The following is an 18,334-nucleotide window of genomic DNA, read 5'->3' as shown; positions in this document are numbered from 1 at the left end:
TTTTGGTGCTTTTCCTACAGTTCTCAAAGTGCTTTCCCTTGATTTACTTGTTCAGTCCTTACCATGAAATAGGTAAGGCACCAGGATATTTCCTTTTTTTATAGTCTGGAGATGGGTTACTGCAATGGTAAGGTGTTTCACTCAAGTATACATGTCCAGGGTTTGTATTAGAACTGGAATCCAAATCTCATTCTCTGAATTTATCTTTTTCAATAAAAAACTTATTTTGCTGTGAAAAAAAAAAAGGCCCCCCTGGCCCTCCTAGGTAGATCACCAAATGTTCTCTTCCACCCACTGTATCACACTCTGTGTTCTTACCTTGCTTTCATTATTGACTTGCTTGTGGTATCTCTCCCCTCTAAAACATAAGCTACAAGGGGGTAGGAGTTTTGTTTTATCACAGCTTTATGCTCAGTGCCAAGAACAGTGCCTGGTATCTAGTAGTGCCCAGTAAATAATTGACAAAGTAAGTAATGCCTTCAGGCAGAAAAGTATGAAGGCAGAGAGCAGTAAAGCATCCTTGAACTACTAATGGTTCAGCACAATGAGATCCCAAGATGTGTAGTAGTAGCAAGTGGGAGGAGATAAAGCTGGAGTATTGACAGATGCCAGGTCATAGAGCAATTTTTAGGACATGCTGTGGGACTTGGGCTTCATTTTGTAGGCAGGGATTTTGGGCAAAAGAGTGTTAATAGTCTATTTACACTTTAGAAAAATGGCTCTGGCAGCCCCTTGTGTCATATGAATTAGAGGAGCGAGTTTGAGAGCAGAGGAAAAGTGAGAGGTGGCACAGACTTGTGGCGAGTAGGAGCAGAGGGGATGGGCCAGGTCTAGAAAGCTTTTTAGGAGGTAGAGTGTGCAGGTGTTAGTGGCCAGCTGGTTGTAACGGATGAAGGGAAAGTTTTGACTTGTGTGATTGGGTGGATAAGGAATACAGAAAGCAAAGGAGATTTTAGAAAAATATGGTGTATTCGTTATCTATTGCTGTGTAGCAAATTACCCCAAACCTTAGCAGCTTAAAACAACAAATACCCACTATCTCGCAGTATATGTGGATCAGGAATTTAGGCTTAGCTGACTGCTTCTGGCTCAAAGTCTCTCGCAAGGCTGCAGCCCACATGTTGGCCAGGACTGCAGTCATCTCAGAACTTAACTGGGGAAAGCTCCTCCTCCAAGCCCACTCCCATGGCTGTTGGCAGGTCTCAGGTACCCTCTAACTGTTGGCTGGAGAAATCAGTTCCTTGCCACCTGGGCCTCTCCATGGGACAGCTCATGACCATATGGCAGGTGGCCTCCCTCCGAGTGAGTGAGCAAGAGAGTGAGAGAAAGCACCCCAAGATAGAAGCCACGGTCTTTTTATAACCCAATATTAGAGGTGACATTTCATCATTTCTGCCCTATTCTATCTGTTAGAAACAAGTCACTAGGTGAGGTCACACCCCAGTGTGTGTGAGGGGGCATTACACGAAAGGAATGAATACCAGGAGTTAGGGATCATTGGGACCATCTTAGAAACAGTTGACCACAGAGTGAGTTTGGATACGCTGAATTGGGGGACTCTAGGACCTCCCAGTTGGGGATACTCTGGATGCAGATGGAAGTGTAGGTGTGGGGCTCAGGAACGAACCACTGTTGTTGGGATGTAGTTTGGAGCCTTTGCATAAATTTATAATGAATGGCTCGGGAATCTCCCCAACTTGATTTGAAGCTTCTAGAATGAAGGATAGATATCTTTAAACCCCCCAGGGAGCCCCTCAAGTGGAAGGTGATCAACACATAATTGCTGATTGAATTACTTGGGGAGGCAGAATATCACATGGTTGAAAAGCTCTCTCTCCATTTACAATTCCTGCTCTGTTAGAGGGACTTGGAAAGAGGCTTTCCCCATTCTAAGCTGCACATTCCTTGTCTGCACAAAGTGGATTTTCAAAAAATAAATAAATAAATAAATAAATAAGTAAAGCTTTTTCCTTGGGAACCCCAGTTTATCACATAGGTAAAAGGTAAAATTTGATCTGATCTGGTTGGCCTCCTCCTTGGGACCCCAGAAAAGAACCCCGGTTTGAAAACCCACTGGACCAAGTAAATATCTGATTTTCTGCCAGCTGGGACATTCTGTGATTTTATGACAAGATAACTCTACATATCTCCCAGTTCTGTGATTCTGTTTATTAAGATCCATTGATGCTACATATTTTATTGGACTTTTGAAAAGAAAATCATGCATATTTCCTTGAACTTGTGAAAAAATGTCATAAAGCTGGCTCTCATTAAGCACTTTCTATGTATCAAGCACTGTGCAAAAAATGTTATGTTGCATTATCTCTATTTGATCTTTTCTCCCCTACTGGAGTCTAAGACTTGTTTAGTTCACTGTTGTATTTCCAGCAGCTAGAATAGTTCTTGGGACATAGAAAGCATTAAATAAATATTATCTGGGCTGGATGTGGTGGCTCACACCTGTAATCCCAGAACTTTGGGAGGACAAGGCAGGCGGAGCACCTGAGGTCAGGAGTTCGAGACTAGCCTGGCTCTACTAAACCCCGTCTCTACTAAAAATACAAAAATTAGCCGGGCGTGGTGACACATGCCTGTAATCCCAGCTACTCAGGAGGCTGAGGCAGGAGAATCGCTTGAACCTGGGAGGTGGAGGTTTCAGTGAGCCGAGATGGTGCCACTGCACTCCAGCCTGGGCAACAAGATAGAAACTCCATCTCAAAAAAAAAAAAAATTAAATTAAATTAAAAATAAATATTTTCTGAATGGATGAACTTGAACTAAGGTAAGTAAGTACCATTCATAGTTCCATTTTATAGATGAGGAAATTTGGGCTTAGAGTTGCTAAGTAACTTGCCTATAGTCACACAAGTTAAAGGCAGAACTAAGATATGAAATGAGCCCCTCTTGACTACAAAGCACACTAATGCCATTTCTTTTTGGTGGAATTGGCAGGAAACTGGAAAGAGATAGCGTATATTGAGTACCTTCTATATGATGAGCATAGGCCTAGGTATTGCTTTTCACTGCCATTATCAACAACCCTGACAGATAGCTATTGTTATCCTCATTTTTCAGATGAGATCATTGAGGCTCAGAGTGGCTAAGCACCTTACCTAGAGTCATGTAGCTAGTGTAAGGGACTGAGCTGGGATTGGAGCCCCAGGTCTTTCTAACTCCAAAGCATTCCTGTACAAGACCCAGCATACTCAAAAACATGCACTCAAGTTTAGGTTCTGGAAAATTTCATGCCACTGGTGGGTGTAGACCAACAGGGCTGATGAGGCTTTACCACCCCTGCTCCAGCTCCCAGCATTCCCAGCTTCACATTCATGAAACCACTGGGCATTGAACTGGGAAGAGTCCACCAGGCTGAGAAAGTACAAAATATACCAAAAAGTAAGAGCTGATGACTAAGGATGATAAACGTCATCACCACAGCCTGCTGCTCTCTGTAGCCTCATCAACATTACATGTCTCAGACCAGGTCTGAAGTTAGACTGATGATGTCACCAGAGTCTCTAAAAGGCCTCGTCACTCACATCCACCTGTCATGTATTATTAAGCAGATCTATAATACATGTAACATTTTCTACTGAATTTCCATTTCTTTCTTTTCATGACCAAGGAAAGAAAAATAGAGTGAGAATGACTTTTCCCAACTTTTCATCCTTATTGCCCTTCATTGAAGTATAACTTCATCTTGAATCACCCCCCAAAAATGGTCATTCAGGCTCTAATTTCATTAATAAGGATGGGGCTACAGTTTAATAATTATCATTTAACTAATGCATATTCTATATAGACTAGTAAATGGATTTCCCTCATCTTTCTTCCTTGAATCCACAGAGAAGGGGAGTCTACAACCCTATCTTTTTCTTTTTTCTCTTTATTCTCCACATTATTTTTTGAGACTTTGGGGTTCTATTAATTATGTTAGAAATTTTCTGCATTATCACTTCTGTAGCCATAATGAGAATCCTCTGGGGAATCAAAAGTCCTTGTCGTCTGAATCAGAATCTCATTAGAGACAGCGATCTCAAGGATGAGCAAAAGTTATCCAGATGAAGAGTTGTTCTAGGCAGAGAGAACGAGATGCTCTTGAGTGGCTGGCCCCAATTGTAGGACCTGTAAGGAATAGAAAGAAACCCGAGTGACTGGAAGACAAAGCTTCACCCAAGGCAGAGTGCTGGATTTAAGAGCAGGCGTGAAGCAAACGGTGTTGGAGAACTCCAACTGTGCAGGGGGGTCACACAGGGCCCTGCGCTTAGAAGGGCTCTGAGCTTGGTTTGACTATGTGAAACTGTTCATCCTTTTTGAACAAAGGGCCCCACATTTTCATGTTGCACTGGGCCACACAAATTGTGTAGTCAGTCCTGCTTGGGTGTGAAAGCCAGCTCTGTCATTGATTAACTAGCTAGGCCGTCTCTGAGAAATCCATTGGCCTTCCTGAGTTTCAGTTTCTGCTTCTGTAAAGTGGAGCACATAATCCCTTCTTCAAATATGCTGTCATGAGGATTCAATGAGACTATGAATAATCAGTGCATTGTATAGTAATGGGTGCCTAGTAGGTGCCTAATCAATATTCCCGTCTTCTTAACTAAGAGGGTATATCTGAATCACCTGGGGAATTTGCTTTATTCAAAATACATTCACCTGGGTTCTGCTCTAAGCACTTCTGACTCTGTAGGGATGTGGTGGGGTTTTTTTTGTTTGTTTGTTTGTTGTTTGTTTGTTTTTTTGTTTTTTGACACAGAGTCTCATTCTGTCACCTAGGCTGGAGTGCAGTGGCACCATCTTGGCTCACTGCAACCACCACCTCCTGGGTTCAAGCAATTATCCTGCTTCAGCCTTCCATGTAGCTGGGATTACAGGTTTGCGCCACGACACCCAGCTAATTTTTGTATTTTTAGTAGAAACGATGTTTTGCCATGTTGGCCAGGCTGGTCTCAAACTCCTGACCTCAGGTGATCTGCCTGCCTCGGCCTCCCAAAGTGCTGGGATTACAGGAATGAGCCACTAAGCCCAGCCGATGTGGTGGTTTTGAACGGGGTCCTTATATGACACTGGTGTATACCTCAGGTTTGCAAAAGCAGCCTTAGGTTCTCAGAGAGCTAGCTAAGAAGCCACTTACTAAAGGAGAGCAGAAGAAAAGGCAGAGGGAGAAATCGATGGACTACTACTCATCCTCAACATAATAAAAAACCTGTTAAAGAAGAAAGAGGTCATCAACAGCCCTTCAGACGACAAAGACAGTGCTGAAATGCACTGTGGGAACTCATCCCATTATCAAGGTTTCTATAAAATTTTCTGCTGTCCATTTGGTCTGACAAGTACCCCCAGAGGAAGAGGGGCTGTGGACAAGAGAAGCCAGGGTCAAGGCCAAGGTTGGGGACTGAGTTTGAATTTATTTTTAACTTAATGACCCTAATACCATACTCAATAGAGACAGTAATTCTGAATTGTGTTTATCCTGCCCAGATTTTAGGCTTTGACATTCTTCTAATGAAAAATCTGAAGCCTATACTACTTGAAGTAAATGCAAATCCCAGTATGAGAATCGAACATGAGCACGAAGTAAGTATTTTGAGCATCTCATTGACTATGTTGCCATACAGCTGAATATTCCTACCCTCATGTTGCTCACTTCACAAAACAAGATTGAACATTCTCAGATTTTCATAGCCAAATTCTGTTCAAGTCAAATAACTTCAGTTTTGTTGAGTTCTGAACATAGACTATTAATACAAGGCCTATCTGACCTGTGGTCACTCCCCAGCATGCCGTTTTTCCAGTGTTGAAGGTTTGGAAACTTGGAAGCAGCTGAGCCTTCCCATCAGTTTTGACATGAACTAATTAGCCTCAGGAGATGAACTAATTGAAATTATATGAATATGATTTAGTCATGTTGACATACTTGAATCACTAAGATAAATAATACATTTAGCAGTGGTTATATTTTTCTCCCCCTCCCCCAAAAAATGCATTTAAAAAATCTGGAAGGAAATACAGCAGATATCAATATTGGGTTTAGAGAGGATTATATGGATTATTTTAGTTTTCTTAACCCTTTTCTATATTTCTTAATTTTCTTCAGTGAGCATGTATCATTTTGATAATTAGAAAAACATAGTGCTATTTTTCCTCTTCATGTGTTTGGTTAATTTATAAAAGGAAATCAACCTTCTTAAGGTAGTATAAAGGAAGTCTTTAAAAATTTTCTTCTATAGATTAGCATAAGCAAAATTTACTAGTATAACCCCTGGAGCTAGCTGGATAGCCACTTGGCACGGAATCACGGTCTCCCCTGTGACACAGAATCCTTACCCGTTCAAGCTTTCTCCAGGGGTGTTTGAAAATGTTCCCAGCCTCGTTGATGAAGAAGTGAAAGTGGCTGTGATCAGAGACACTCTGCGCCTCATGGACCCACTTAAGAAGAAAAGAGAGAACCAGTAAGTACTTTTTTATGTCATTCATTTCTATCAACTCTGCCTCCTAATTCGGCTTCGTATCCTAAGCAGGTAAGTTCTTAGAACCTGTTACCATTGTAAGTGAGATTTATATCTTAAACAATTCTAATAAAATATCTTTGTTTTATAAATATCAGCCCCCAAGCAATCAGTGACTCAAATCTGGAGTAATCTGACAAATGGGCTTCCGTTGATGAATTTCTGAGTGTTATCCAAATCTGGAATGTCTCTTCCTTTTTTTTATTATTATTATACTTTAAGTTTTAGGGTACATGTGCACAACGTGCAGGTTTGTTACATATGTATACATGTGCCGTGTTGGTGTGCTGCACCCATTAACTCGTCATTTAACATTAGGTATATCTCCTAATGCTGTCCCTCTCCCCTCCCCCAACCCCACAACAGGCCCCAGTGTGTGATGTTCCCCTTCCTGTGTCCATATTCAACATTCTTAAAGAAAAGAATTTTCAACCCAGAATTTCATATGGAATGTCTCTTCTAAGAAGCTGTCTCCCTCAAGGCTAGGCCTCCCACTTGCCCGCCATTGCACACATAGTGCTTCTCTTTGAAATCCTCAAGCACAGGAAAAGTACAATAAAACGCAGGAGAAGAGGGTCATAGGTAACTAGGACATGGTAAGAGTTGCTTTCTTTTTCTTTTCTTCATGTTTACACTCTTGCAGTATAAACTTTTAGTTTCAAAATTGGCAGGGCCAATTTAATGACAGTTCTATGATATTTACAACACTTGTAATTCTGCTTCGTCCGCACCCACTCAGTGGTACATTACATTGCATTGTTGGTGGATATATGTGCTCCACCCTCCCTCCCATTAAATCACCCCAGAAATGAATGATATTTCACTTGAGTATGTTGTTTTGTTTTTACCAAATTCCAGGCTCTCACAAAGTAGGTGTTGAGTACATATCATTGTGTCAATGTTTCAGGAAGAAAAATCAAAGGCATCTCAAATAGCACTTCTCATATCCCTAGATGAATCAGATTGACCTGTGCGCAGACAAATAAAGCACTTGTCAGTAATTGTTCAAGACTGGGAGGAATGCAGACTTCCTCAAGCAAGTGGTGGTTTGCAGGTTCCTCTACCAAGGCTTCTCACCACCTGGGCTCAAGCCCAAATATCACCCTATGGTAGTGCTTCTCATGCTTGGCTGCACATTAGAACCCTCTGGGGAGCTTTCAGAAATACCAATACTGGAGTTTCCACTTCTAGAGGTGCTGATTTTAATTGGCCTGGGTGGAAGGCCTGGCCACAGAAAGTTTCTAGGTTCCCTAGGTGATTGTGCTGTTGCAGCCAAGGCTGAGTGCCACTGCCCTGCAGGAAATATTACCCTGAAGAAGTATTGGTCATAGTCTGAGTCAGGCTGGATGGCGCCGGCCCGGCTGAGTTCTTGTCAAGAGTGTTCTTGACTGTGTGAGGCACAGATTACCATTGTTGGCAAGCCTCAGCTGAGAATGTTTACCTGTAGTTTGTATGGGCCAGTCCCACCAGGTGTGGCTTCTTCCACCAATCAGTGCTTCAAAGCTGTCCTCTGAGCAGCTCAGACCCGATGGCAGCCAAATAATGTGTTCACCAGTACGTATGTGTCTGCAGCTGCCTTCTTTAGCCATCCCAAGGGAAAAGCAATGGATTAATTGCAATTTGGTCAGAACTACTGCAATAAAACTCATTCCTCAAAAATCTATTCTCTAATAGTTATTGGTCTCACCAGCAGATATTAGGTTCTGAGAAATCGTATGGTACTGTAAGGAGATTTGGGTAGCAATGTATGCCAGTATGGCATGGCAGTACAGTTTTCTTAGGATGACTTTGACACATCAGCATTCTTTTTTTTTTCTTTTTTATGCTTTAAGTTCTGGGATACATGTGCAGAACATATAGGTTTGTTACATAGGTATACAAGTGCCATGGTGGTTTGCTGCACCCATCAACCTGTCATCTACATTAGGTATTTCTCCTAATGCTATCCCTCCCCTAGTCCCCACCCACTGACAGGCCCCAGTGTGTGATGTTCCCCTCCCTGTCCTCATGTGTTCTCATTGTTCAACTCCCACTTATGAGTAGGAACGTGCAGTGTTTGGTTTTCTGTTTTTGTGTTAGTTTGCTAAGAATGATGGTTTCCAGCTTCATTTATGTCCCTGCAAAGGACATGAACTTATCCTTTTTTATGGCTGCATGGTATTCCATGGTGTATATATGCCACATTTTCTTTATCCAGTCTATCATTGATGGGCATTTGGTTTGGTTCCAAGTCTTTGCTATTGTGACTAGTGCTGCAATAAACATACGTGTGCATGTGTCTTTATAGTAGAAAGATTTATAATCCTTTGGATATATACCCAGTAATGGGATTGCTGGGCCAAATGGTATTTCTGGTTCTAGATCCTTGAGGAATCGCCACACTGTCTTCCACAATAGTTGAACTAATTTACACTCCCACCAACAGTGTAAAAGCGATCCTATTTCTCCACATTCTCTCCAGCATCTGTTGTTTCCTGACTTTTTAATGATCGCCATTCTAACTGTTGTGAGATGGTATCTCATTGTGGTTTTGATTTGCATTTCTCTAACGACTAGTGATGATGAGCTTTTTTTCATATCTTTGTTGGATGCATAAATGTCTTCTTTTGAGAAGTGTCTATTCATATCATTCGCCCACTTTTTAGACACATCAGCATTCTTATTCCTTTATTGGGAACAAGAAGTTCAAGAGCCGTTGTATGTCCTGAGTCTTTTTAAGCTCTGCCACCTAAACATGAAGGGATAGAAGCATTCTACTGTATTTCCATTAAATGACATTGAAACACATACAGTTTTATTTTTCTTGTTCTAGTTGCTTTTCTTTACCTACACCAATTAATCCATAGAAGCTGCATTCTATGTGATCTATATGAGCTGCAGGCCTAAAATTTAATAATAATGGGGCATAGGACCATTGGGAAGGATAGGAAAGGCATTTTACAACTTATCAAGTCATAAATAGCAGCTCCTCATTTTTAATTTAAAAAGCATTGACTTTTTTATTGATAACCAGGAACAGTTAGAAGTTGGAACTTGACTTTTATTCTAATATAAAACCCTTTCATCTCATCCTCTTCTTACCTACAATGTAAAGATATATGCTAATAGCTTAACGCCATTGACTGATATTTTTTCTTAATTTCACCTTTTTTTTTTTTTTAACTCAGCAAGGATTATCCATGAAAGTACTTTGTAATCCATAAAGTGTGTTTATATGTAAGGCATTATGATCATTTTGATAAATTTACCATGCAGAGGAAAAGGCTGAAATTATTCTCAACTCCTTTGCGTAGAAATGTTTCAGAATAAGTTGAAAAATTACCTGATTTATGCTGCACGGTGTTGTAGTGCTGAATCCTGTGTCCAAATCTGAGACTATGTCACTCCAACTGCATAAAATGATGTTATGTGGACTTCCAGGCTAGAAGTTACCTTTAGAAGCCAGGGTTTCTAGCGTTTGCACAGAATCCGACCTATTTTTTGAAAAAAAACAAATGGAATCCCAGCCTTTCCCTTCAACTCTTTAGCAAAAGAGGATCTGAAGTGTCTGTCCATCATTAGTTATTTCTTGAGAACAGTTTGTCAGCAAGACTGCTGAGGTGGGTCTTCACTTCCTCACACAGACTAAAGATAAAAAGTAGATCCCCCAAACTCCTCATCTCCCCAAACTGCCCTGGACAGCTGCAGAGGAGTCCTCAGAAGGAGCCCCAGACCCGTGTCCATGCATCGCGCGTCTCCCCAAACTCTGGGTCTTGTAGCCTAGGGTCAGTTTCTTGGTGGGACTGAAAGCAGTCCTCAGGCAGTCTACCGGGGGAAGAACTTGGCTCTGCTGACACCCACCTTGGCATATTCGAGGGTGCCTTCTCTGGAGCTGAAAAACCTGAGATTCCAATCCTGACTCTGTCACCAACTGGTGGTGAGTCCTTGGAGATGTTGCATAGCTGTTTTGAGCCTCAGTATCCTTTTCTATAAAATGGGGATAATGATGTTCAAATAAACAATGAGAGGCCGGGCACGGTGGTTCACACTTGTAATCCCAGCACTTTGGGAGGCCGAGGTGGGCAGATTACTTGAGGTCAGGAGTTCAAGACCAGCCTGGCCAACATGGTGAAACCCCATCTCTACTAAAAATACAAAAATTAGCTGGGCATGGTGGTGCATGCCTATAATCCCAGCTACTTGAGAGGCTGAGGCAGGAGAATCGCTTGAACCCAGGAGATGGAGGTTGCAGTGAGCCGAGATGGTGCCACTGCCCTCCAGCTTGGGTGACAGAGTGAGACTGTGTCTCAAAAAATAAATAAAAATAAGTGAGAAAGACTTTTAATGTATAGTAAGTGCTTGATAATGCTGAGTTTACCACTCAACAGCAGATCACAAGGTCAGGAGTTTGAGACCAGCCTGGCCAATATGGTGAAACCCTGTCTCTACTAAAAATACAAAATAAATTAGCCAGGCATGGTGGCGCGTGCCTGTAGTCTCAGCTACTCGGGAGGCTGAGGCAGAAGAATCGCTTGAACCTGGGAGGCAGAGGTTGCAGTGAGCCGAGATCACACCACTGCACTCCAGCCTGGCAACAGAGCGAGACTCCGTCTCAAAAAAAAAAAAAAAAAAAAAGAAAAGAAAAGAAAAAAGAAAGTATCTACTGGACATGAAAGAAAAAACAATGCTTAGTTATTATTCTCTTTCCTGGTATACTTAAAGTAGATTTTTTAGTTTAAAATCAATGATGTATCCTAAAAATGAAGCTGCTTGATGACTGTGGACTAGAATCGACATTGGAGCTGGTTACCAATGGAAGGTTCTGTTTCCAGGTAGCAAGATGTCACTGACTGATATTTATTTCATGTGTTAGGAGAAATTACCTTTGGCTCCTGAAGGAGGAAAACATCTGTCATATGTGAACTATTTTGGCTAAGGTAGCATTTTGTAATATCTAGTGACTCAATTGATTTTCTTACCAAGGTTCCGTGGAGGCTCTGTAGGGACATGCAAAGCAGGAAGCTTACGGGGTAGGATTCTGGAAACATTATATAAATGGAGGTAAAATTCATATATGATACAATGAACCATTTAAAAGCACACAATTCAGTGGCATTTGTACATTCACAAAGTTGTGCAACCGTCACCACTAGCTCCACAGCGTTTTTCCACTCCAAAAGGAAACCATCAAGCAATCACTCTCCATTCCCCCTCCCCCCAGTTCCCGGCAACCAATGGTCTGCTTTCTGTCTCTGCGGATTTAGCTATTCTGGATATTTCGTCTGAATAGAATCATACCCTGTGCAGTCTTTTGTGATTGGCTTCTTTCACTTAGTATAATATTTTCGAAGTTCACCCTTTTTGTGGCTTGTGTCAGTACTTCATTCCTTTTTACAACTGAATAATATTCCAAGAGATGGATAGACCACATTTAGTATTCATTTGTCAGTTGATGGACATTTGGGTGGATGCCATCTCTTTTTCAACCAGAGGGATGCTACGATGTTCTATTTCACATGTTGGCATTCTACATTAGATTTCCTTTGAAGAGAGGGGATCTTTTTTGCTACAAGAAGTTTTTAGAATTCCTGTTTTTATCCAGCCTCCTCATTTGTTGCTAAAAGCCCAGACCTTAGAACTCATCATGCTGGTCAGTTCCCTGGTTCAAGAACCTCCCTCTGAGGCTGGGCACAGTGGCTCACGCCTGTAATCCCAGAACTCTGGGAGGCCGAAGAGGGTGGGTCATGAGGTCAGCAGTTTGAGACCAGCCTGCCCAACATGGTGAAACCCCATCTTTACTAAAAATACAAAAATTAGCTGGACCTGGTGGTGGGCGCCTGTAATCCCAGCTACTTGGGAGGCTGAGGCAAGAGAATCGCTTGAACCCAGGAGGCGGAGGTTGCAATGAGCCAAGATGGAGCCACTGCACTCCAGCCTGGGCGACAGAGCAAGACTCGGTCTCAAAAAAAAAAAAAAAAAAAAATCTCCCGCTGAAGGATCACTGACAGAGGAGCGGCCTGTGTCCTGGCAAGACTACAGACTTGGTTATCAGCCAGGCCTGGGATAATGTTCTTAATCTCTGATCATTGTACCCTGAGCTTGGTGGTAAAGTCACTTTGGTCTAATCATGTCTGTAAAATGGAAATCCAGGTACCTCCTTGGCTGGATTGTCATGGTCATGATATGAAATGACACATGTGAGAAAGGCCCATGGAATCTGAGAGCATTAGACAACAGCTAGTTCTTAGAGTCACTGTCAATCAAGCTTTCCTTTAAAATCATGCTGATGGTGACAAATAAGTCACCAGCTGTTGAGACAAGCTGTTTGAGTTGTGGACATAATGGTTCTGCCCCCCTGAATCATACATGGGGAAGCTATGCTGGAGGGAGGTAAGAAACTTGCCCCAAGTCCCAAAGCTAGTAAGAGATAGACTGGAAACTGGGCCCTGGGCCTGACTCCTACACCAGTGTTCGCCTGGCCATGAGGCTGTGTTGGTCTCCAGTGTCCATTTCACATCCAAAGCTTAACTTTGAAGGTATGGGAAAAAAATAAGAATAATCAATGGAAAATTTCCCCTTTCACTCAAGGTATTAGGGCAGCCTAGGTCTTTCTTTTTAAAACTTCTGTCAGAGGCAGAAGTAAATAAATTGCAATCTCAATTATTTTTAAAGCAAGGTGCTTGTTCCATCAATTGATTAATTTTTGGCTCCCGGGGGACCCATTTTACTACTATTGGGCTCCTTCTCCTGAACATAGATATTTCAGGCAACTGGACTCCTTTCTCAAGAATCACAGCCATTCAGGACCCCAGTGTAATATAAATGAAGACAGAGACAGGCTTGGAGAAATCGGAGGGGGTTTTATTGATATCACGATGCCACGCAATGCCTGGGAGCTGGGTTATGGACTGCTTTCCTCTTATTCAGAGGTATATATTTGGAACATGACTTATATACAGCCCAGAAGCCCCTTTTTCCACATAATATTTCACAATCCTCTCCCCATTTCATTACTTCCTGTCACCATAACAACCAGGTTTGCTGTAAAGAGAGGAGTCAGCCTGCCAAGCAGCTGTGGTCCTAATTCGGAAGTGTTTGTCCACTAAAGGTTTTACTGGGCACTCAGGCTTTACTTCTTACCTTGTCTCCAAGCACATCTCTTGGGCCCTGTGCCATGTTTGGTGCCAACAGATGAATCCCCAAATCCGGTAGATTCTATGTAGAATCTAGAATAAAGTTGAAACATTCTCAGAGAACAGAAAACAAGGAATCTCCCAGTGGACTCTGTTTTGTGGCTGGGCCTTGTCGTACACCAAGGAATGTAGCTTTGTCCAATCCTGGAGAAGATTAGAGAAACATTAATCAGAAATTCTACAGACCCAGAACCCTGCCCCTTAAATTGGTGGCACCTCTTATTGAAGTCCCCTCAAAAATAATGAAGAGGAGTTATTAACTGTCTAGACTAAGCATGCTGTCGTAACATGATCTTTCTGACTGGAGAATAGATTCTTCCAGAAGAATCATCCGCTGTCCTGCTGAATGGCCCGTTCATGTGTGCACTGCTGACCTTTGGTTGAAATTCTGGGCTCAACTGATTCCTGAGGTGATATGGTTTGGCTCTGTGTCCCTACCCAACTCTCATCTCGGATCGTAATCCCCACAAGACCTGGTGGGAGGTGATTGGATCATGGGGGCAGTTTCCCCAATGCTGTTCTTGTGATAGCGAGTGAGTTCTCATGAGATCTGATGGTTTAAAAGTGTGTGGCAGCTCCCCCTTCTCTCTTTCCTGCCACCTTGTGAAGAAGGTCCTTGCTTCCCCTTTGCCTTCCACCATGATTGTAAGTTTCCTGAGGCCTTCCAGTCGTGCTTCCTGTTAAGCCTGCAGAACTCTAAGTCAGTTAAACCTCTTCGTCATAAATTACCCAGTCTCAGGTAGTTCTTTATAGCAGTGTGAAAACAGACTAATACATGAGAGTTCAATCAGGAATGCTGATCCTGCAGACCAGCACACATTGACCCCAAGCACCTTTGAAGATTTTACATAAGTAAAAAAGTCTGGGTCACAGAGAAATGAATATTTGCGTACTTATTTGCATTTCATTTGCACCATGTGTGGATTAGAGAAACAGATATTTATTTATTTCGAGTGTTTATTGAGCACTTACTGTGTGTCAGGGGAAGACTGCAGCAGTGAATTAGGTCGCTGGTCAATAGGGGTGGCAAGACCCACGCATCAATATCTGTAAGGTGGAATGTGCTAAGTACTGCAAGTGTAAAGACAAATTGCCAAGAGAGGCAAGTGTGGGGAGAGGTTATTTCCTGATGGGAAGAACTTTTAAAAACTGACAAGGAGGTGGCACTTCAGCTGAGGTTTAAAGCGTGAGTAGGATTTGAAATATGAAAATGAGGGGAAGGAGGTCCCTGGCGAAGAAAACAAAGGTACAAGGCTCTGTTGGGGGAGCCTTGAGGAGTTCAGGTAGGCAGGAGGGATGGGTGCATGGAGTGGATTAGGAGAGAGGAAGGTGGGAACTAGATGGAAACCCAAAGTCAGAGGTTTATGGCCTTGAATGTCAAGAAATTTGAGGCCAGGCACAGTGGCTCGCGCCTGTAATCCCAGCACTTTGGGATGCCTAGGCAGTGGATCACGTGAAGTCAGAAGTTCGAGACCAGCCTGGCCAACTTGGTAACACCCCATCTCTACTAAAAATATAAAAATTAGCCAGGCATGGTGGCATGTCCCTGTAATCCCAGGTACTCAGGAGGCTAAGGCAGGAGAATCGCTTGAACCCAGGAGGCAGAGGTTGCAGTGAGCTGAGATCGCACCATTGCGCTCCAGCCTAGGCAACAGAGGGAGACTCAGTCTCCAAAAAACAAAAAAAAAAAAAGGAAAAGAAATTTGAGCTTGTTTTTTTGTGCGATATTTTTTTTTCTCTCCTCTAATGAAAGTGTCACAGTCTTTATTCTTAGTCCCTGGCACAGTATTCAAAACCTTTTTTTTTTCCCAACTTTTATTTCAGGGTCAGGGGGTTCATGAGCAGGTTTGTTATGGAGCTGTTTTTCTATCTGGAATGCAGGAAGTCTTGAAGGGTATCTGTGATTTTGTGTATATGTGTATTTTTTTTCTGGAGCGAAAGCCAGAAGTTTGAAAAGTTTCACTTTTCAAAAAGTGAAGAACCGAACTGTCATCCTATTATCATTGGAGGCTATAAAAAGCCACAACTTGTCTGAGGTTCCTGACTTCAAGATACATTGCATTCCCCATACCTTGAAAGGTCTCAGGTTTCAGATGATAGCAAATGAGAAAAATGTGCATACATTTTCAAGTGTGAGCAGGAAGGAGATGACTAATGATAAGTGCGTTATTTTATGTGCAAGAAGTAAAACCAGACAACTCTCTTCCATTTGAAAACGTTTAAGCGTTAAGTCAGAAGTAACCAGCAAAAGCCTTATTTGTGGGAAATCTGTTGAGAGGGAACCATTTCCAAGATGTATGGGGAAGAATTTCCTGAGCTGATGTGAGAGTGTCATTCCAGAGGGCCATTAGACAGGAGCCGAGCCCCTCCGCCGGCAGGTAGGCACGCTCTCCCTCTTGCCGTGTGTGGAGCAGATGGGAAACTAGACGAGCATATGGCCAGTCAGTCATCATTATGGGGAAATGGCAGTGCTGAATTCTTTGTGGGCCCTTCCAAAGTTATTCCAGGTAGTGATGAGGTAGCAAATGTGTTTGGAAATTTCCTTAGGAGTTGCACCAGTGAACCTTAAATGTTTGTGTGCTTTTAGAATCAGCAGTTGTTAGCCCAGAACACAGCGCTTGCTGGGCTTAGGAGACCAAGGTTTTAGTATCAGCTCCACCTTGGTCTCAGAAAAGTCACTTAGACTTTCCTGAGTTCAGTTTCTTCATTATAAAAAAAAGGGAATAATAGTTTCTGCTCTGCCTGGTTCACAGGGGAGTGTTTCTTGAGTGCTGACCGTGTATAGCATGGTGGTAAATATTCACATATAGTCCCAGCTAGTCCTCACATAGGATCTGCAGTAGGGGCTATGACTACTTCTATTTTATAAATGAGGACATCGAGGCTTGGAGAGGTTGAGTGGCATGGCCAAGTCCACCTGCTTATGAGAGACAGACTGAGATTTAAAGCCAGGTCTGTCCAGCTCTTGCCCTGCAAGAGAACAGACGTGCAGGTATTTAGCACATGAAAGAGATGGGTGCCTGCAAGATGTTAGCATTCCCTGGTTGGGTTCATGCCTATCCAAGGCCTGTTCTCTGTAAACTTTGGGGCAGGGTCTCATGTCTCTATCTCCAGGGCCAAGCGCAGAACCCAAGCAGGTGCTTATGGGTAAGGAAGGTCTGTGGTCAGTGAGGCGGTGACTTTATTTTCAATAATGTTCACAACCAGAATGAATATAATGTAAGCCAATGTACAAAGAAGAGTGACTTAAAGCAGGATCTCACATGAGACAAGAGAGATTCCAAGGCAGAAAATTCCGCATTTGCAGTTATGTGTCCCAGACCGGAGAACAGGCTGAAGTTTCATAAGAAGACCTGGTGAGCCAAGGACTAGATTGAGTCATATGAAATCGCCGATAGTAGACAATTTCTGGAATACAAGAATGGCAGTGTCACATGGTTCAACCTAATAGTTGGCTGGGAATGGTCAAGACAAGCTTCTTGAAGAAGGTAAAGAAGGTGGGGCTTGCATTAGCCTGGGCTTGGATACGTAAGAATATATAAGTAGGCTTGGGAGAGGAAGTATGGAGGCAGGAAGCAGTTGACAGGGTTGGGTGGAGGTGGGGAGGCACCAGTGGTGGGTCAGGACCACCCATCATAGTTCCAAAAGGGCGTTTTGGGGTGGAGAAGACAGATGCTGCTTCCCTGCTGCCCATTTTGTATTAAAATGTTTTTCCTCATTATAAAAGTAATGTGTGCTTATTGTGGAAAAATTGAGAAGTACTGAAAAGTCCATAGCATGACATCTCCCTCAAAGTCAGCCACCCAGAGCTAACCTGATTAACTTTTTACTTAATAAAAATAGTATAATCTTCTCCTGTCATTTATAGTTGAAGCCATACTGTCTGTGTAATTTTGGTATGCTGTTTTTATGTTTCTCCTTTTTTTGTGTGATGGAGTCTCACTCTATTGCCCAAGCAATAGAGTGTAGTGGTGTGATCTCAGCTCACTGCAACCTCTGCCTCCCAGGTTCAAGTGGTTCTCCTGCCTCGGCCTCCCGAGTAGCTGGGATCACAGGCACCCACCACCACGCCTGGCTAATTTTTGTATTTTTAGTAGAGACGGGGTTTCACCATGTTGGCCAGGCTGGTCTTGAACTCCTGACCTCAGGCAATCCACCTGCCTCGGCCTCCCAAAGTTCTGGGATTACAGGCATGAGCCACGGCACCTGGCCTATTTTTCTCCCTTTTATAAGAAGTAGTTGCCCCTCTCTCATTCACAACTCTTCTTGAACATCATTTTCATCAATGACTGGACCAGAGTTTGCCTCCCTATTGGGGAATGTTCAGTTTATTTCTAGCATCTATGCTTAAAGCTCTGTATGCAATGAGAATGGTGTCGTAGGGTAGAGAGAGTCCCTGGGGCAGCAGGAACAGAGATGTACTCTGGTTTTCAATGTACAGTAGAAGAGTGGAGTGGGTGAGCGTTGGGACCCTGGAGCGAGACTCTTGGGGGTAAATTTGGCTCTGGCATTTATCACCATAAATAGGGCAGAGATTCCCGCTCTCTGTACTTTGTTTTTTTTTCATCCATAAAAGGGAGTTTTCAGTTGGATGTTTTTAAACCTACAAAGCAATGAGAAGTTCTTAATTTGGAGAGAAGGAATATGTTGCTTATT

At 42.7% G+C, this 18,334-nt stretch overlaps 1 protein-coding gene and 2 long non-coding RNA genes across 6 annotated transcripts in view; 2 read left to right on the top strand and 1 right to left on the bottom strand.

Annotated features, from left to right (window-relative positions):
• The window catches only part of TTLL11 (tubulin tyrosine ligase like 11), a 278,698-nt gene that overhangs the window by 116,800 nt on the left and 143,564 nt on the right, over window positions 1-18,334 (top strand). For 3 of the 4 annotated variants that reach the window (XM_054501606.2, XM_054501605.2, XM_063649910.1), the window contains 2 exons: window positions 5,479-5,574; window positions 6,334-6,449. In XM_054501606.2, the coding sequence (XP_054357581.1) occupies window positions 5,479-5,574; window positions 6,334-6,449 (212 nt within the window). Of the gene's footprint in view, window positions 1-5,353; window positions 5,385-5,478; window positions 5,575-6,333; window positions 6,450-18,334 lie in introns of those variants that run through there. The other variant, XM_054501607.2, reaches the window with a different exon arrangement.
• On the bottom strand, window positions 3,741-13,692 carry LOC129044060 (uncharacterized). The gene is made up of 6 exons (XR_008504596.1): window positions 13,626-13,692; window positions 9,829-9,979; window positions 7,948-8,085; window positions 7,355-7,474; window positions 6,325-6,426; window positions 3,741-4,125 (listed from the first exon to the last, which is right to left on the bottom strand). It is a non-coding gene; the product is annotated as an uncharacterized LOC129044060 (long non-coding RNA).
• Window positions 15,932-18,334, top strand: part of LOC129044061 (uncharacterized) — a 38,592-nt gene continuing 36,189 nt past the window's right edge. The window contains exon 1 of the long non-coding RNA XR_008504597.1: window positions 15,932-16,056. This is a non-coding gene — a long non-coding RNA (uncharacterized LOC129044061). The remainder of the gene's footprint in view (window positions 16,057-18,334) is intronic.

Source organism: Pongo pygmaeus, chromosome 13, assembly GCF_028885625.2.
Source record: "Pongo pygmaeus isolate AG05252 chromosome 13, NHGRI_mPonPyg2-v2.0_pri, whole genome shotgun sequence".
Lineage (NCBI taxonomy): Eukaryota > Metazoa > Chordata > Mammalia > Primates > Hominidae > Pongo > Pongo pygmaeus.
Note: the sequence above shows the minus strand (reverse complement) of the source record. Positions and strands in the feature narration are given on the sequence as shown.